Source organism: Nesoenas mayeri (assembly GCF_963082525.1).
Source record: "Nesoenas mayeri genome assembly, chromosome: 3".
NCBI classification, from domain to species: Eukaryota; Metazoa; Chordata; class Aves; order Columbiformes; family Columbidae; genus Nesoenas; species Nesoenas mayeri.
Genome location: NC_137544.1, coordinates 98357734 through 98378779, shown reverse-complemented (window position 1 = coordinate 98378779; position 21046 = coordinate 98357734). Strand labels below are relative to the sequence as shown.

Here is a 21046-nt window from a genome sequence, read left to right as displayed (position 1 = left end):
AATCCATACATACCCCCATCTCATTTCCTATTTTCTTTCTTAAAATACTGATAGGCTCTTGTTGCCTGAGGCACTGATGCTGATCATCTGAGCTCAGATTTATAGATAATTGTATCCGTTTATCTTGGTCTGAAATTTGAAAGACTTTATTGGTGGAGTAGCATTGTGAGTGCTTATATTGTGCTTTTAAAACTGATACTTTTTTCAGGTTCTGGCTTTACTCTTTGCAACAAATTATTCTGGCTTGTAAACCTTCTGTTTGTCCTCACATATATATTGTTCTTATGGAAGCAATTATTCAGGTTTATTTTGTTTTGATTAGCATGGGTATCAAGGCAGGCTAAAGCACTCTCCTTTTATTTGGCCAGGCATTCATATTTGCAAAATGGAAATAATGCTCTGTAAACTGGCAAGAACAAAATGATGTTTCAGAATTTGAAGGCTACCAAGCTCTCATGTGAAATAAGCCTTATGCATGATAAATATTGCTAAAAATCAAGTGATTTCAGATTTGCAAATAAAACACTTTCTGAAATAACTGAGATTAAGTTTATTCAGTAAACAATTCAAAAGAGTTCCAAAGTTTTGAATAAGTTGAAGTTAGTTTTGATAATTAATTTCATTAATGGGAAGATGACTATAGCCATGATGCCTCCAATTTTCATTTTGTATGTACCTGTATTTTTTAAATTAGTATTGTATTTCATAAAATGTAAGGCTGAAAGGCACTCTGGTAGTATTAAACTCATTCTAATTTTATGTAACCTAAACATGAAGATTTTTAATGCAAAAAAGTACTTTGTAAAAGCTCAGAATTTTGTGACTTTGTGGAGCTGGGAGAATGCCATAAAGTATTTCTATGAACGTTAGCTCGAATTTAAAATGAATTGGCAGGGAAGGGAATGCTTGCAGAAAACAGCACCCTGGGGTGCTGGCTGAGCTCACGTTCCTAACCAAGGGTTCCCTCGATGTAAGGGAATTACCCACTGGGTGTAAGGCAGATGTAGCTGGTTCTTATACTTTTCCCTTCAGCCCCTGTAGAAAGAAACGTGATGGGGTTAAGAAGGCATTTTGGAGGGGTGTTAGAGGCCTGGCTGAAACATGCTGCATTTGGTTATCCTGAGGATGGTAGATATCCCCTGGAGGCCTGGATGAGCTGATGTGTGTGAGAAGAGCTCTGACAGCTATAACATGTGCCCATGGCCTGAAGTGAAGTAGCTGTAACCAGCCTCATACCTCATGAAACAGACCCTTCTCCTTTTCCTCTCTTCCCCCTCCCCACCAGATCACTGTACCGTAGATTCTGCTTTGATTTAACCACTGTGGAAATGTTATACTCTGTACATCTGAGTGATGATCTTATTAACTGGATTGCTAATGGGTGGATGGAAAAGAGGTTTCTACTTTCAGTAGACGCTGAAAATAAAGAAACGCAGCAAGTAGGTTGAGGTAATGTTAATGGTTAATCAGTGATAGACACAACATATAGAGAAATCAGCGATTGCATAATGAATCACATTTCACCATTTGTGTTGATTCTATAGGTGCATCACAGCAGAATTAGTTTCTTCTTGAATGGCTGGGAAGATGACAACACACCTTTTGATTCAAGGATTCTTGTGGGAACAATTGCAGATACTGATGCTGATGGTACACTGCAAATTGGACAAAGTTGCACAGGTAAATCTTGTAGTATTTTAGTGGAATGCACTGGAATATTGAAAAAAAGATGTGTACGAAGTGGTTAAAAGTGTGTGTGAGTCATTTTAAGTAATCTATATGCTGAGAAGTAGTATCTTCCCACAAGAGAAAATTCCTATTCTATAATTAGGTTTCTCAAAAGATTGGCTGAAAGATAAAAGCTTGATAGGTGATCCTGTAGGTTCATAATTAATTCTGTATGTTACTGCATATAGTTAGGTTTTCCTGTATTCTCTAAAACATAGGTCTGTAAAGTGAAATATTCCATTAATTTACATTCATCATTTTTCTGAGTATATATGTGAAACTACTTCAGAATGGGATGGTGTGTGGCCACTAGACTACACTCCTCACCACAGTGAGTCAGGAATAGAGTTGAAGATTTCTGGCTGTTCATGTTCTTCAGTTCTATCCATGCTCACATAAACCACTAGCAGAATGAGAACCCCTCAGCCTCTAGTAATGCCTGATAGTGTTACTCTTCATCTACAGCTAGAATTATGTATATACTACAGCATGACATGATCATTGCAGAACAGCTGGGGGATGTTTTGTTGCTCTCCACAAATTCTTTGCTCTTCAGATGTAAGAACACTGACTATTGCTTTTCAGGAGCACACAGAATTTGAAGCTAACTCCTAAAAATAACTATATGTCACTTAACTTTATTGTGCTCTTGGGCAAGAAAGCCATTCTGTGCCCCATTTCTTAAATGTTGTATTTGGAAATGTGTTTAGTTGTGATTTTTGATTCTGAACACTGGATAACTAATAAATGCATAAAAGAAAGGAATATTTTTAAATGCTTTTTTGTCTTTATTGTATAAATTGATAGGTACGGTTGTACCTACTGTATCTCTCCTCTAATTAGAGATGGCACATGGACTGGCTCATTACTTCTGTCTAATGAGCCAATCCTTGTGCCACCTCTCTAATCAGAAAAGAGATAGGTACAAAATGTTCTTATAAAGTTATTATAAATCATTCTTTTTTATAAAAAAAATTAAGTCACTGCCCTCTATAGTTTTGTCCAGTTCCAAGATGGTTTCATTCAGGAGGGGTAATAGTGCAAGAGAGATCTCTGATTGCTGAATTAAAGGTGCTCTCATGCAGTGCAAATCTGCCTTCTGCTCAATAGATTACTTATTTATAGTATATTTTCTTAGGTTTAGAACAATTTGTTGGAAGAATGCAAGATTTTCGATTTTACCCAGTGGCACTTACAAACAGGTAAAGAACCTTTATTTTTGTAAAGTAATAGGAGTGTGGTGAGAAGGAAGAACAAATAACAATATGCTTATTTCCCTAAGTATAGTGCTTTTCTGATGTCTCCTTTAGAGTATTGCTTATGATGACATAGTTTACTGAACCTCATTTCAAAGATGACTTTTAATCTTAAAAATCTTGAGTTAAACTCAACAGTTTAATGTATTTTGCTTTTGAACTGTTGTTTAAATATAGCTGGTATATGTAGTAGTACATATGTAGTGGAACTCAACACTCAAAAATAAATGTGTGCTTTCCTTCTTATTGTTGTCATTGTTACTACCTGCCTTAGTAAGCGTTCTTGCAGAGACCAGATCCAGTTGCTAGATTTCAATGCTTATCAACTATCTAGGTGTTATCAACTCATAACTCTAACATAATAGTGTGTGTTGATAAGCTTAGTCTTGCTGGATGAGACTTGTCAAGCTTTTCCAGAGCTTCATGTAAACTGTGGGGTGAGGAAGAAAGCATAGTGGGCCAGTCCTGCTTAGAGCACTTTAGTGATCGAAGTGATGAAGAGGACAGGCTCTCCAGCTTGTCAGGATGTTGGCTTCATGGCTGTGAGCTTGGGTTCTGTGCTTAGCAGTTCCTTTCTTCTGTTTTCAGCATCCCCATGGTACGAGACATCCATGTTGGGTATTCTTGATGGTCCCCATGCCCCATGCACACAACCCTACCCCAAGGTGCTATCATCTTAACTGTTCTTTGCTTTCTACATTAGATTGTAACCATAAGCCGCCAATGACTTCACTAACTCAGCCCACACAGCCCTTGGCAATTGCTTTGACTTCCTCCATCCCTGAGGCCAAATTACAGTTGCCACTGCAATTTGTATTGCCATCCAGCCTCCCTTCCTAGCACATTACACAGAAATGTTACCTTTGTTATCCAGCTCATGCTGGATTAATCTAGTCAATTCAAGCTGGCCAGAAGTAGTCAGGTCCTATTTGTCTGCATGGTGCTTCTGGGTAGGCTACACACAATGACACTCATGACTGCAGACCTTAAGGCTACTTAATGATATTCTTTCAATAAGATGTAAAGCACTTTCCTAAGAGCTCAGCTGTCTGCAGGACATTACGATGAACTGAGCTCCTGTGAATTTAAAGTATTAATGTGAATCTGAATTCCAAGTTACATGAAAATCACATTGGTTGTATTCTTTCCGAGCAATGCTTGTCAAGTTCTTTGAACTACAATTTAAGTTGGTGAAAAGAATAAAGTTTAAAAATTGAAAGATAAGATATTTTATGAAGTGTTGCGATGTAGTGATGTCTCTGTAGATGTAGTTTTATATCCACAAATAACTTGGGTCTAAAATGTTTATCTGAGATAAAGTACGAAGGAAAGTCTTGCCTGCACCTCTAATTAATTTAAGTCTACAGCTGTGTAAAATCCCTGTAATTTTAGTTCTGTGGAATTTGGAGTGGCAGCTTGCAAGTGTTTATTTAAGTATGCAAAAATTATGTTTTACTGATAAAGTAGGAAAATGGGAAAAGTAAGAAGTTTTTTAATTTAAAAGTTCTGTATCTTCTAGGCTCACAAAATCCTTCTTTTATACCAGAGACAAGCGGATAGAGGTTTAAGGAAACCTGCCTATGTCATTCATATATCGTTCTGCTTGCCTAACTACCTATGTATCTATTTCAGTTGCTGATGTCAGAGAGAACTAAACTCGTGTCAATGGCTTTGACATGAGCTGTAAGAAGCAACTAGAGTGATCACAGACTGGGGCAGCTAAAAAAGTGGACATTTGTATTAAAGTTAGTTGAAAGTGAAAATATTTCTGTCCAGGTTTTCTAAGGTGCAAAGTGATATTGCTCAAGCTGGTCTTTTTGAAGGATTTAGGTGCAAACATTCAACTCAATTGTGGTTACGGGCAATATGCTGATGCTATGTGTATGCTTAAGAACAGCACCCAGATCACTGATTGGAATCAGACATGATACTGTAATAAAATGTTAAGCATTCTTCTCCTTGCATCTAGGTCTGGATTTATCCTGCCTAGCCTTAGATATCCCCACAAGGAGCTCATTTCTCTTGGCTCTCTATATGTCTGTGGAGCTCCATGTGTGTCTATGGAGCAACAAAAGCAACTGCAGAGTGCTTCTTCTCGAACATGTTCTGAAGGTGCCTGCTGCTTACCATTGATTACGTAGGGACCCTGGGTGGCCTGATTCATTGCGGCACTTGTCCTTTTTTATCCTGTATGTAATTACCTTTTATATGCTGTGACAGAGACATTTTGGAAGTATTATCTGGAAAATTTCCTCATCTGCATACGCAGTCTGAGTGTCGTTGTCCTGGAAGTCATCCCCGAGTACACCCATTGATACAGAGGTACTGCATCCCTAATGGTGCTGATGATACCACTAATGACAGAGTGCTGAGGTTGGATGCAGAAGCTCATCCTCTGGATTACATCAATGATAATGACATTGGGACCACCTGGATTTCGGCTGTGTTTGCTAATACTGCAGACCTGGATCATGGTGTTACTATCACAATAGATTTACAAAATGGACAGTATCAGGTAACAGAAATATTACATTTGCTATTTATTAAATCAAAACTAGGAACATATTTTTGTAGACTTTTTGTTATAATTTTGAGGAAATTTAAACCTTTATGCTTTAAGATATTATCTTCAAGGGGCCGGGAAGAAAACTTCCTTTTCAGCATGAAACAATGCAAAAGGCAACAGAATGCATTATAGTTCTTGTCATTCTCTTTTGATGTGCTTTGGCTGTTGTAACAAGCAGTAATCTAGAACAGATATACCAGAGTAGATATCCTGTGTGAAGTCATCCCTTTTAACGCCACTTTTGTAAATTTCAACTTAAATTTTAATTTCTATTAAAACATGAAATGCTTGTTTTGTGCCTTCTGGCAGAAAGCTAACTGCAGTCAAATGGAATTTAACTTTTCTGTGACGAGCTGACATGTCAGAGGGAATTTCTGTTTTGTACGTGTTCTGGAGCTGGTAGTTTAGCCTCCTGAGGAATATGGAAGGAGAATACAATGAGCAGATGAGGTTCCTGAAGAGTCCAGATTGCACCTAATGCTTCCACTGTGCTGTTGAAGAGTGTGAGGATGTCTTGGAAGGAGGAACGTATCAGTAGTGAGGCTGCATTCACAGTAGGGGCTCTACCAAATTTCTATGTATTCTTACTGGTTTATATTTTTTCTTTTTTTTTTTTATTTTGTCATTAATGGGGAGAAGGGAAAGAGTTCAAATGTCTATGAAGTTCTAAGACTTGACTAATTTGACACATACACATTTCTGCATAAGCAGTATGCTGGGTGAAGTGCTCTTTAATGCAATACAGGCTATTTGATAAGATTCCAAGCTGAAAAATTACCTGTTAACCAGACAAAAAACTCATCGAATATTTGACAGCAGAAAGCTATGCACTTCATTTTTGCCAAAATAACATTACTGTAACAAATCATGGACTTTGTAGTGCATTCTCAAATGTTCTTCAAGAAAAAGTGGAGCACTGATGCAACATTTCAGTTGTTGTGTAATAATGTCTGAGATATCAAACACCTTGTTTAAAAAAAAGGTTATCTTTGTTTTTAATTGGGAATATGTGGACTGAAATATTGTTTCTTTTTCTGTCTGTGAGTAGTAAAGCAGTCTATATTGTCACATTGAAAAAAAAAGTTTATATTCTCATTGTTTTACAACTTACCCATTAATATTGGTTTATAAATTTGTTCTCATCTTGTAGGTATTTTATATTATACTACAGTTCTTTAGCCCACACCCTGAAGCAATAATAATTGAAAGGAAAAAAACAGATGACCTAAACTGGGAAGACTGGCAATATTTCGCTAAAAATTGCAGCATTTTTGGAATGGATAACAATGGATCTCTGGAAAGACCAGACTCCGTCAACTGTCTCCAGCTTCCTAGGTATGACTGGGTATTATCTGCATAGTATAGATGTTTTGAGCAGGTAACATCCCGACGCAAGCTGTTTCTATGTCCTAATGAGATAGAATCTTTTAATTCGGTATACTCATTTATTATGGGCTGCTGAGTATATAAAAGATCCCAAATCTGATCCTCAAAAGGTCATTTATGATTTTTTAATCAGATTTCAGACATTGAGAAATGTGACATAATTGATTCCTCTGTTATTTTTGAGCTAGACTTCTGAAATTTTACATGCTTGTATTTTTGGGGGGATTATTGTCAGTTAGAGTTACAGAACAGTGAGATGAAGAGTGGAAAAAGGTATTGATACAACAGTTTGTTTTAACCTGTCTACTGAATGTGAAAGTGTTCCTTATTATCTCTGAGGGTGCAACTTGTTTTGAAGCTTAGAAGAGAGGCCCAACTTACGTTCAAAAGCCAATCATTCAGCCTTATTCTACTAGTCATGCAAAACATATAAGAAATGAGCTTTTATCTTGAAGCTTTCCAATCTTTCTAAGCAAGAACCAAAATAAAACTGAGGGGGCGAGAAGGATCATAACCTTTTAGAAACCTGTTGCAAGCCTTTTTATTAGACAGCGTGTGCAAATTTAAAAATATGTCATATATACAAATGCATTTAATGAGTATAGAAAATATAATTATATAGTTATTTTATATTATAAATTTACACACACACGCATGTATGTGTGTATATATGTATATTTGAATCTATATCACTGTGTGCATTCAAATGCACCATCTCTTGTCTGATTTTAGATGCCAGTCAGTATTAGGCTTGTATAGTACTTGGCTGCAAATCAGTCAAAATACAGTACCAGGTGCTGCAGGCATTTTGCTTTTTTTTTTGTTGTTTCACTTTCGCTACCTTCCTAAGACTTTTCAAGCGTCAGCATCTTTGTTCTCCGGAAGTTCAGTATTCTGAAGAGAGGAGTGTAAGGTCATCTGAGTTACACCCATTTTCAGCAAAGGATTTTGAGCTTTATTGCTGATCCTTGGAGCAGAGGGTAGAGGAGAAGGGAAATCTCTGAAGTAAGCCAAACAGTTTTGGATTAATATCTCAAATGAGATGTAATGACCTTTTCAGCCCAGAAACATATATCTCTATATTTTCTAACAAGAATTGAGGAGTCAAGTATGAACTGGTTCCATAAATGTTTTGTAAGTAGCACTGTTTGTCTACTTTGATTGTGATGTAAATGATGATAGAAAGTGATAATGAATTATTTTGAGTACAGCAAGCTTTGTTTAAAAGAAATATACCCTGTAATGGTAAGTAGTCTGTGTAGTCAAAGAGAAGTTACTGTTGCAACAATGCTCCGAATTGGTGTCAGCAGTGTAACAGAGCTCCCTGCTGAGACTTTCATAGGATGGGAAGGTGGTTTTATTGTAAAACAAAACTGTTTTCTCACTCATTCCCATGTACTTGTAAGTGCCAAGACTTGTCCGTCTAGTCTAGGATTTAGACACCAGTGTGTTTGTATCCTGGGTGGCCTAGCCAAGACTCCTTAGGTTGACCTGGAAGGAAAGGGACCTTGGCTTGGAAATCCTTACCATGGCTTGAGGGTTCTTGGTTTGGTGACCATATGCTAGTGCTGAATAAATTTTTTTTGTGTCCTTTAAGAGATGAAAGTGATTAAGGCTTTTATATTTTTTTTTTATCCTGTAACACCTCTGTAAGTTAGGAGTTGCTCACTGTCCTTCCGCCCCCTAGGCCTGAGTCTGGCTTAGTCTGAATATCGGCTGAACCCTTATTTTAGGATCTCCTGGTTTCCTGAGAAGATGTATATATATGCCCCAACATCTTGAAGACATGCTTGCCTAGGTGCCATCAGCCTTATAGTCCTTCTATTGTTCCTTCTGGTGCTTCCATACCAAGATGATGTAGTTCATCTGCCATTCATACCCATCTTATAATTTCCATTAGAGCTTTATAAGTCATGGAGGAAGAATACTTTATCTAACTTTCTGCAAAGAGGAAGAAAGGATGGTATCGCCCAGAGAAACACGAAGATATATTCCACCGAGATTTTTTGTGAAGCACTGACCTGTAAAATTCAAGGATCCTTCACGAAGACAGAGGAGTATGATTCAGCAGACCTAGTCTAACTACGAATCTCATCTTCGAAAAGCTCAGAGATATTTTGAAGTGATGAGAATTACATTTTTTGAATGTTGAATGTCAGGTGTCAGGTGATACTGTGAGATACCTATTTTTTAATGAGCCCATGTAGGTATGCAAATAATCAGGCATTCTTGCCTCTTGCAGAGGGAAGTTCTACTGGTAGCTAAACTCTGCCTAGTAAATATACCGACTTGAGATACGATCGATACCAAATTGTGCAAATGTGCAGTTTATAGGTGCTTGTTTACTCAGCCTTTGCTTGAATTCTCAGGACTGTCCTTCCCCTTCTTGGGCTTAAATATACAGTTTTACTCTTAATTCTGCTGTATTCCAGTAAGTTCTCTTGCACTTCACTCACTGGAAGGTGGCATGTGTTTCTGCCTCTGCTCACTCATCAACAGAGACAATAGAGTCCAGTGACTCTGGAATTCAAAATATAATTGTTTGTGTATGGTTTTTATGTGTTTAGCAAGGATAAAATTAATGATATGGCCATGTTAATTATCATGTTAGTCGTCTGAATGATTTCCTTATGTAGTTCAAGCATAGTTCATGTTTCTCAAAGACATTGTATTAAACTTTTTGAAAACTTAGTGCAGATGACACTGTATCAGTCACACTTTATCCATATTTTGAAGTTGCCCTTTAGAGGCTTTGCTTTTAATTGGAATCTTAGGATCTGGCAAAGAGCATGTCAGTTTGGGGAAAAACAGACATATAGAGGACATTTCCCCTGCTTGAATTCTGATGTCTGGGAATCCACTGACATGAAAATTATCCCCAGAAACCACAAAATACCTATGTACAGTTAAGTGGAGACCATCTCTGAGAAAAAAAGGCTATTAGGAGATAGAATCTGTAAAATCTGTGACATTTTTGTTTATCTTTCTATTTAAACAGCTTTACACCATATTCCCGTGGTAATCTAACTTTTAGTGTTCTTACCCCGGAACCAAATCACCGACCTGGTTACAATGATTTTTACAATACTCCGTCTCTCCAAGAATTTGTAAAAGCTACACAAGTGAGAATTCATCTCCGTGGCCAGTATCATACTAATGAGTCTTGGATAAATTTTAGACATAGATACTATGGAGTTAATGAAGTTACAATCAGCGGAAGGTAGGTGTTATGGAACTCTTCCCTCACCCATCACTGCCTCCAACAATTACAGCTGTGCAAAGTATATAATGACCTGCCTAAAATTTAATGAAGTTATTCTGCTTTTACATTTATGAATGAGAAGGGAATTTGGTCTGAAGCAGTGCATCAAGTTTGAAATGATTGGTGTGCTGTTTTTTTTTGAAACGTTTGCTCACGCTAGTTTAAAATTAATTATACTTATTACACAAATCTGTCAAAAGCACTCCCTTCCTTGGAATTACCAATGCCTCTAAGCAAAGGCTTATGATTGAAACCATGGCTTGTGCTTTACTTCAGTAGTTCTTCCAAGTTTCATTATAGATTCTCAGACATGGCAATTTTAACAAGTCTTAATGCAGAGCTCATTCTTCATTTTAGCTGTAGTTTTCCTTTTAAAACTGGGCAGATATCAGTAAAAGTGTTACATCATCTGTGAATGACAGCTTCATTGTATATGATAAGTGTGCTGTTTTGTGAAAGGACTAATTATGCCCTGTAAATACTATGCAAATTTGGCAATGAAGCAGTTTCCAAGAAGCATATGGTGAAGATTTTTGTTAATAAGTATTATTCCTGAAGTTACTTTGGTAGTTCTCTTTTCGAGAGAAAGAACACCATTAGAGGTCATGTTTACTTTAATATTTTCTACACTACTAGTCTGACTATTGATTTAGATATGTTGTGATAGTGCTTTTACTAAAGCAGCTGCTATCTTGGTGACTATGTTACAGTTAAATAATTTCAGCTGTAGTTTGCAAAGGTATGCAATGCCTTCAGAAGAGCAGCCCTTCAGGTGGAGTGGGATGGTTATTGCCTATTAACTAATACTCTATAGAGATTTTGTTTTAGTAAGAAATGGACATCTTAAATGAGATCAAAGTAGTTTAAATAGAAAAATTATGCTTGATATGGTTAAGATTTCTTGAAAAACTGTAGCTGTGCTGTAAAGCTTAATATTGATGGATAATAACCATTTATTTAATAAACTTTAATATATTAATATCATATACTGAAATATAGTTTTAATTACATATTATATAAGGTAACCATAGCTCTACTACATGCTGGTTTTTATTTTCTTGGAAAGCAATTGTTGATACTTAAAAATATGTTAAGTGGTCTTTTATAGGTCACTGCAGTTAAGAATATTTTCTTTGGTGCTGTTTATTTGTTCTTAATAAAGAAGCAGACTATGTAAGTCAGAAAATGGTCTTTGTAACTGTGTTATATATTGTTGGACAGATGTGTTCCACATTTTAATGTTTTCTTCACTGTTCTTTCAGGTGTAATTGTCATGGCCATGCTGATAATTGTGATGCAGCTATGGAACCATATAGATGCCTGTGCATCAAGGAAAGCTATACAGAAGGAAATAATGTAAGTATCTCCATTGTCTATCTACATCACCTATGAACAGCCTCAAAATTGGAATTTTAGTTCTGGGAAAGAGTGTATGTGTGTTGGTGTTGTCCTGTCTTTTACAGGGAATTTTTCCATGTCAATGTTTGTATTAAACAAGGACACAAAACCTTTTGCTTCTTCCTGCCACCCAAAGCCATTCCACCACAGACCATTAGGAGTGCTTTGCTCAGGGATTTGGTTTCTTGTTGGAGGATTGTGCCACTTTCAGACATTAGATACGAACCTGAATTTAGACTGTCAGTATCTGATATACTTGCTGTAGCAACTAGCAAATGATCTGTAGAGTGAAAAGGTAATGAAGACACAAAGTTCACAGCAAGTGTGCTTCAAGGACTTCAGGGATTTCACTTATTTATTTGTTTGTTTGTTCATTTATTTATTTACTTGCCAGTAGTTTTAGTCTGGTCCCATGGACTGCAGACCCATTCGGTAGATGGAGTACACTAGCTACAGTCCTTCAAATTTAGTTTCATTTCAAAGAGCACAGTTCAAATGGTCCAAGACAACTCCATGATGCAAACCAAAGCACGGTAAGGGCAGAAAACTTAGATATTTGCTTCAAAACCACATGCCCAATCCAAGGTAAAACACCATTGTAGATCTACTTCCTGATGCTTGGAACATCTGTGGATACTTGGGATATCTGTTGATTGCAGTCTCTGACTTCAGCTAAGAATGAGATCTTTTAATGTGATTATTTCACAAAATATGTCTAACACAGGAAGAGTTAAAACATTTTGGGCTTGATTTTTAAGGACTTTTGCATAGTTGAGCACAATTAGGAAAATACTGAGACATACCTGTACATATTTATTTGGAAGTTGATTTCTCAGAAGCCTTATTCATTATTTTCATTATTTTGATCTAAACAGTGATTTTGATAGTGACTTTTTAAAACATTGAAAATTGACCTTTGAACTTATTTATTTAAGGGCAGCCTGGAAATTTCTATTTCTCATACTTTTTACAGTGACATATGACATTTGGTTATTTTTAAATAACCAACAGGAATGTTATAATAGCAACATGAATGTTATAATAAAAGAACAAACTTAATATTGCTTAATGCTCTGTGCTTTCAGGTAGTTGACGTTAAGGTTAAGTTTCTTGGAATTAATTAAAACGCCATATTAAAATCAGATAAATCTAGAAAATACATTCTTCTCATTGCTTTGGTGTGCTCCTAATAACAGTGTTTCTCAATAAAGAGGGATTTTGTGAAGTGTAGTGTGTAGTTGAAACTTACCAAGTTGCAAAATTACAATTTTCCTACCAGTTTTACAATTCCTGGTCATGGGAAAACCAAAATGTGGATATTTGATATAAGTCATGGTCTTCTGGTGAAATATGTGGAGAATAACTTAGAATAATGGAATAGATTCTGTCTCTAGGTTAATTATTTATCTTAAAAAAAAAGCAAAAAAAATCCAAGAAAGAAAAGGAAAAGAAGTTGACGGTAATAAAGAATGAGTTACATCAAAGGAATGAATCACACAATCTCACTGAATGTTAGATTTCCATAATGAGTACATGCTGTATTCTTTGCTACTTTTATATCTTTTGGAAATAGTCTTTCTAAAAATTTAGAAGAGGTTATTGAGTAGCACAGCAGTAGCAAAGGGGAGACAAATCTCACATCAAATAAGCCCCAAGCAGACGGTGCTTGCTAGAACAGAGCAAGAAGTGTTAACCTGAGTGCATTTGATATTGCACTTACAATTGTGTGAAAGATCTTTGTAAAATTTCATAGGGGATCTAAGTTTTCTAGTCTTTTAAAATGGAAGTATAGGATCTACAGTCTAAATGAGATTTGAACAGAAATTTGAAGATTTTAGATGAGTTAAATTAGAAAAAAAATTCAAACTGACAATGTCCCTTTAATTAGAACACACATTGTGAAATGTTACTTTGCGGGGATTAATTATAAATATTTAATAAGATCTGGAAGTTCACCAAGCACTCTTGCAAGACTTATGCTACCTTGTGAAAACAAACTAAATACATTTTAATGATGTATCTTCCTCATCAGATATTTTCTGTCAATGTTAATGTGTTGTTCTAGTGAGTGTCACATTTTTGATTTGGCATATATGCATTGTAACTATAATTGAAATGCTTGAATTAACTGTATTCGTTCAGAGTAGAATAAGGATGTTGTTTAATTATTTCCCTAATTCTTTAATGGCTATGTCAATATCTACTAAAAATGAAATAAAATAGAAGTAATAATAAAATAGAATTACTATTTGAAAATGTATCACTGACTACTTTGATTTTTATGAAAGGTTTACATGAAATCGAAACAGCTTAAAGGTTTTGATTTTTTTTTTGTAAGGCAAACACTTAAAAAGAAAACTAAAATCCATCCTGATTTTCGACAACTGTCTTACAAACTTGCACCAATGTTTCTGAGGTCCCCACCCCAGTGAATTAGGCATTTATTATTATTTTATTATTATTTTGGATTCAACTAAGCATTTGATGAGGGAACTTTCCAAATATAAATTAAATATACTTTTTGTTTTGGGGGGATAGGGCAAATATGCGCTGTCAGCTGTTTGTGAGTGTGTTTTTTGTTTTGTTTTGTTTTTAACTTCTGTCCTGTACCAGCAGCGAGTTAAGTCACCACAACTGAGAGGGTATAAGCAGGTTTTTGATTTGGTGTTTTCTTTTTAGTATCTTGGACCAGAAATCAGAAATCCCTTGACAAGCTCCTAACATATGGCAGAGTATGTCCTTGTCACATTTACACTTAATACAACTAAATTTACCATCTTGAATTTATCTGACGTATACATCTGGATAGCTGTTGCGCAGCAAAGCAATACCAGAAACTAAAAATGTGCATAATTCATTACAAATGGAAATCTTAGTTATTTGCATCATTGTGTTATGAAATTTGACATAGCAAATGAATTTTTTTAATGAGTTCTATTTTGTTGAAGAAATATGTTGCTATGAAATTTGTGGTCTTTAAGAACTTGCCAGATTAAGATGGGCCAGATTAAGAAAGTTAAGGAAATAAATCCTCATAGATCTTGTCTCTCATCTAATGGAAAAAATATTCAGCTTCTTCATTTCCAAATTGTTCTGTAAATGCCTTGTGTCCTGCTTTGGCAAATAGCTCTGCTTTTTACAAATGGAAACCAAGGTACCAAGAGTAGTCGAGATTTTGATAACATTTATATGCAAAGACTGATTTTTAGACATGAGGAATAGTATGTTCAAAAACTTTGCATGATGTCACATGAAAAATGGAAACAGCCCATGAATAAAGAAGACAAAGTAAGTCAGTCTTACCTTACAACCTCAGAGCCTCCTTTGGATCAGGCAGAGAGAACTTAATAAAGTAATGGCAAAATGTACAGGAATAATTGTAGAAATAATAGTAGAAACCAGAATTTAAAATCAATAAAGCAACTCTGATAAGTGCTTGAAAGGGTATGAATGGAAGTGGGAGTGTGACTAGATACAGTAAAAAGCTTCAGGTCTTCAGAGTTTTTCATGCAAATAATTGTCTTAAACATCTGCTGTCTGAAAACTGGATATGGCATTGTTGATTTAACAAGAATTGGATAAATAAGGCTTTTTATGTTGTTACAGAAGGTTATTTCTAAATCTTAGTTAAAGGTCCAATCTGTATCATCATGCTGAGTGTTAGAATAACTATTCATAGTACCTGATGGGCAGGAAATATTAACTATAATAAGTGATCACTAAATAACAGACTTCTAGCTTGCAGAAGAAAGCTAGCAAAAAATGCACTTTTTGGTGAGCTTTATGCTATAATTTATGTACCCAGAGGATAGGCCTGGGAGGAAACCAGTTATATCAGAATAAAAATAAAGGAAATCAAGGAGGCAGGTGCTTGATGGGAGTTGTAGGAAACAGCAAGCAGAAAGGTACCTAATTCAGTAGTCCTACCTGTCTGAACGTTTTAGATAACTTTTGACATGTCTGTGGAATTTATGGGTTTGTCCATTAATCCATCCCTGGAAAACTGGTGTAATTTCATAGTTCAAAGATCTAGGCTTTTAAAATCATTTGTGGACAAGCGTTGCTGAAATACTGAAAGAACTTGTGGCAGTCTCAGATACCTCGTGATTTGTTGCACAGGTGATGACATGCTGAAGGAATCGTGAAGTGGTCGTTATCTCTTGCACATTTTGATCTGATGTTTGTAAGTTTTACTTAAGAGGAAGGCAGATGGCAACTAACATTACAGTTGTCATTGCTATCATTCAGAAATTAAGAAGGCTGTTCCAGTCTGAAAATTATCTTCAGGGGCTTATCTATTGTGCAGGGTATTTATTTCCTTTAATGTGAAGGAAAACTGAGACACAACTAGGCTGGTGCTTCACTGCTGTTGGAAGTAGCTATTGTAAACCATAGTGCCATGTATATTTGTTGAATTTCTGTGGGGTTTTTTTCACCTATTTCATATAAGTGACTAGCCAATCTGTTTTTTTATTTTGCTTCTTTTACCCTACTAAAATGACTATTAAAAATAAAAATCCCATGCAATAGCTTCCTCAGAAGAGTAAGGTTAACCCTAGAATACCTAGTAACTGTGGCTACAGCACTCTCTAATGTTACAGGAAAAATGAGATTCATAGGCTTATTCCAAATAGACATGGTAGAAAGAGGGAAAAATAAACACAATATTTCTTACAATTCAATATCCTGAGCAAGTCAGAACTTGGGTACAACAGAACACATGCCAAACTCATCAACTGCAAATCATAGTTTCTTCCTCTCTTTTGTTTTATAGAAGTCATACAAGGTTTGAGTCTAAATGAGAGTTAGATGGAGTGGATGCCTGATTTTAAAATATTTTTGCATTTTAATCCTGCAGAATTTAAGTGTGAATTAATTTACTGAGCAGCCTGATTGTCAGAATTAGTGTGGTTGCATATGCTTTGATTTTGTGGGACTTAGTGTGGCTTCAAATAACCTCACCAAAAAAGCACAAATGAAAGAAGAGTTGAATAGAAATATATCTTATGCTGCCTGACAACATTTGTGCCAGTGTCTGAGGTTTCAGTTGTGTCTCGTTATTGGCGTTCAGAGTGGTAGATCTTACGTCCTTTGCCAGTCAAGTTCTCTATCAGTCAGCTTGCCATTGCAAAGCAGCAGTAGGATCTTTTTTTAGAATGCTGTTTGGCCTATGATATCTGTAAACCATGTGGTATGGATGTGCTTAGTTTCTAAAATTATGTTGCATCCTTTTAAGGTACATGGAGTGTTATGGTGGAACCCCATAACACACTCCTAATTTCTGTTCTGTCTTCCTTAGTCACTTGGAGTCACTTTGAGTCACTTTTGAGCTTAAAAGCTCTTTTTTAGTCTTTGGGGAGTTCACAAGAGACAGATATGGTTCAAAGCTCTGCTAACATGCAGTCTTGATAGATAGTCAAATGCTATAGTGAGGGTGCTGAGGAAAAAGCCACAGGGAAATCAAGACAACTGTCATCAGAGCAGGGCTAAGCTACACTGGAATAGATATTGCTCAGAAGCCATATTTACTTGGCTAATGAAGCTAAATGGAATGAAAGCACACTGTCTGTTTGGGTACAGACTGGGATCTTGTAGGAAGGGAAAAATGGTGTGTGATTAACTATCCTATTATAGTCAACACTTTACAGGGCAGCATAAATAAACGTGATTGGGTGATACACATAATGGAGTTTTTCAAAGACAAGGCAGCATTTCGAAATGCCTGAGAAGGTGGCATTCTAATTTTGATATCACTTAGCAGATTTTTAAATCTGTGTACTTTTAATGATGTATGTATGTTATAGAAGCATATGTATATGTATTGTAGGTGTGTGTACACTGGTTATTGGATCTGGACTTTGACTAATGAATGTGAGATAGGAACCCCTACTCAGGTTAGGAAAAATAAAAAAGGAATAAATTCTACGTAACAGTAAAAAAAAAAAAAGGATGCCACCAAGAGGCACACTGGGGGATATTTTAAAAGTGTTGGAGTAGAAGGTTCTAGCTGATCATGACTTATTGTAAGCCTTAAAGTATTACCATTGTCTTGTTGACTGTTTCTTCAGAAGCATTGACCTCAACATTCTTAGTGACTGATAAGGAACTTGGCACCTAAAGGCTTAGGCTCAAGTCCCTGTTGATTTTTCTATAAGTGTACCGAATTAAAAAGTTTTGAGACAGTAAGTTTTTAATAATAATTTTAGTAAAAATATCCTGAATTTGTGTTTGGAAATAATTTTTTAATCATAGTTTTAGCCTAATGAATTGGGCCAAGATGAGCTAGATATTTTGACCATCTGGCTCCATGTAATGCTTTCTCAGAAAACTGTTTTCACAGAAGGTGAGCAGTTCAGATACTATTTATCAAGAGCACATGTTTGTTATTGTCCATAGGGAAAACTATATATTTACCATGTTTTCTGCAGGGCCAAGATGTGTCTGAGAATACGGACATCTGCATGTTTGTGGGTTTTATGGTTACGGACAAAGGCTTACTTTGTCAAGAATTAACATTCTTGAACATTCTAAATCTTTCAACATTTTCAACCTTTTCAACATTTTCAACCTTTTCAATAACTGTGTTTGGGGCAAATGCAGAGTTTATGTTTGAATGAAAGCCTGAGGATTGCCATATGTACATCATGGTGCTACCGAAAGTGACAGTTGAACACAGCTGGTCTGAAAGGTAAATGCAGTTCTTAACCTAATAAAGATGTGACAGACTCAGCAGGCTGAGGATGAGGTGGGGGACCACTGCACATTTTTAATGCATACAGGTGTGACAAGTGCTAGAACAACAGTTGTTTCACAGTCATTATCAGCTTCTGAACGATTACTTGTTTTGCTGTGGCTTTTAAAAAGTTTTGTCAAAGGTTTAAAAGCCATAGAACAGGAGACATTGTTCAAAGAGACTTTCTGCTATGTAATCAATTGCCATCTTTTTCTCTCGTTAGTGTCTGTGTGTCGTTTAACGATAGGTGCAAGCACAGGTGGGCATGAGTAACTGATCTAAGATTAAATGTGAGATGAAATGATGAATGCTTGTAGTAGCTATGTGGCTGACCATGCGCAGATGGAAATTCAGGGCTGGCAGGTTGGTGGCTATTCCTGAACTGTTTGCTTTTCAAGGAGGATTTATTTCTGTAGACATGCTGCAAGGAGGAAGCTGCCTCAGTGGGATGGTTTGGCTGGGAGCTCAGGTTTCTTTCTTGCACTTTCCAAATTGTGCAATTCCTGATTGAACCCTCTGGTCTTACATTGCTGGTGCAGTGTAATGCTGATTTTCCTCAAAGAGTCACAGGGAATGATTGGAGAGAGGAAAAGTGGATGTGAACAAGGGAAGGATCACAAAATGGTTGGGGTTGGAAGTGACCTCTGGAGATCCAACCCACTTGCTAAAGCAGGTTCACCCAGAGCAGATCATACCGGAATGTGTCCAGGCGGGTCTTGAATGTCTCCAGAGAAGGAGACTCCACAATCTCTCCCAGCAGCCAGTTCCAGTGCTCTGGCACCCTCAAAGTAAACAAGTTTCTCCTCATAATCAGATGGAACCTCGTGTGCTTCAGTCTGTGACTGTCACCCTTCATCCTATCATTGGGCACCACTGAAAAGTCTGGTCCTATCCTTTTGACACCCACCTTTGAGATATTTATAAACAGTGATGAGATTCCCCTCTCAGCCTTCTCTCCTCCAGGCTGAACAGACCCAGCTCTCTCAGTCTTTCCTCATAAGAAAGATGCTCCAGACGTCTCATAATCTTCAGGGACTTGAATAGGTTTTAAACTGGGAAACTTGAGTAACGGTTATTGTCAAGGTGTTTCCCTTGATGTGCTTAAACTGGGCTAATCATGGTTAGGCAGTGGTTCTTCTGATAAACATAGGCTGGAATTCGAGGTCTCAAGGGAAACCCTGCTAATTTTCATGCTGACGTCTCTTTTTTTCTCTCACTTGTTGTTGTTGTTTTGTTTTTAACAAATTGCAAAAAGGTGCAGTGGCTATTGTTATCTTATCTCTTACTGTTAATTTCATTTATTAAAACTAAATTTCAGCAGATAAATTCACGTGCTTTCATTTTCACCCCCAAGTTGCTTTGTTATGAGTTGTGACTGCACCACGATTCTTGGACTTAATCTCATGTTTCCTAATTCAGCTTCTCATTTTACCCACACTTTGCCAGCATCAACTGTGAGTAAAACAGTTTAGAAACTTCAATATAATTTCCAAATGATCAGCATGTAGCTGATGTAGGCACACTGGGCCTAAATAATTATAGTAGTGCTTGGAATAGTAGACATGAAGAAAGATGAGCACACTTCTGGAACTTAAGAAGAAAGAAGTTGCCCAAATGCTTTACAGACTGTGATTTATTCTGAATCTTTTAAATTCCTTCTGAGAGGTGGAAATTATAATTGCAATATACTTTGTTTCTTAGATCCAGCACGGCACCTGTATTTGAGGAATGGACTTCTAGTAATGCCAATTAAATTAAAATAAATTATTCTAAACAAACATCTATCCAGTGCCAACATGTACAATTCTTTGAGCCAATTTCATAAAAACCAGTTGAATTGTTCACCATAAAGAGAATGTAACTGTCCAAAATGTTACCCATTCATTAACTTGTAAGAATTTCAATTAGGTTTAATTCTTGATGAACCAGTAGACACAATAAATTTTTGTAGAGTCTCTGATGAACTAGAGATTATTTTGACTTCACATTCTTTACAAAGCTCTACTTAGTTGGTAATTTTGTGAGTTCATCCAAATAAAAAAGGAGCTTCAGAGGTGCTCCTGAACTACTTAAAAATATTTTTACTGGTTTGGATTTAAACTAATTAAGTACTTGAATATCATTAGCCTTTGTATCTAATAAATTTGAAAAGAATTGAAGAAAACAAGGTTGTTTAAGTGTTTATTTAAACAATGTACCTGTTATCCTAGTATTGCATTGTTGTAATATTTAAAATACAACTTGACAGAGTTGAATATGTGTAGAGATTTGGGGTTTTTTGTTGAAAATGTTTTTCTTGAAAATTTAATGAGATAAATGCACATTAAGAAGTGTTGATATTTCAGATACTCTGTACAGCATCACATATCTGGCCATAGGGGTCCTTTTGTTTCATTCACAAGGTCAAATGCTAACTGCACAAACTAGCTACTGCAATGCTACAGACTACAATAACAGACGTTGTTTAAAATGCATCCAAATGGATGCATTAGGTGAATATGTCTTCTGTGCCTCAAACACAGTAGGCACCATTTTGCATCTTTAGAGGTTCCACTAAATCTCAGTTTCAGGACTTTAGCCTGTGTTAAGTATTTAAATACTTAAAATTTTACTCTTCTGCCGACCTTCCTCATTTCTAATATGTTGTTAAAGTAACTTAAAAAGATTTAAAAAAATGATTTTTTTATTTCTCTATATGCTTTCTCACTATTTCTCAA

General features: G+C 36.2%; 1 protein-coding gene across 1 annotated transcript in view; it reads left to right on the top strand.

Annotated features, from left to right (window-relative positions):
* Positions 1 to 21046, top strand: part of USH2A (usherin) — a gene marked incomplete at its 3' end in the record, with an annotated part of 383577 nt that overhangs the window by 32778 nt on the left and 329753 nt on the right. Inside the window, exons 3-8 of the mRNA XM_080341535.1 lie at positions 1545 to 1680; positions 2867 to 2930; positions 5205 to 5499; positions 6701 to 6885; positions 9935 to 10156; positions 11461 to 11554. Of these exons, the coding sequence (XP_080197661.1) occupies positions 1545 to 1680; positions 2867 to 2930; positions 5205 to 5499; positions 6701 to 6885; positions 9935 to 10156; positions 11461 to 11554 (996 nt within the window). The remainder of the gene's footprint in view (positions 1 to 1544; positions 1681 to 2866; positions 2931 to 5204; positions 5500 to 6700; positions 6886 to 9934; positions 10157 to 11460; positions 11555 to 21046) is intronic.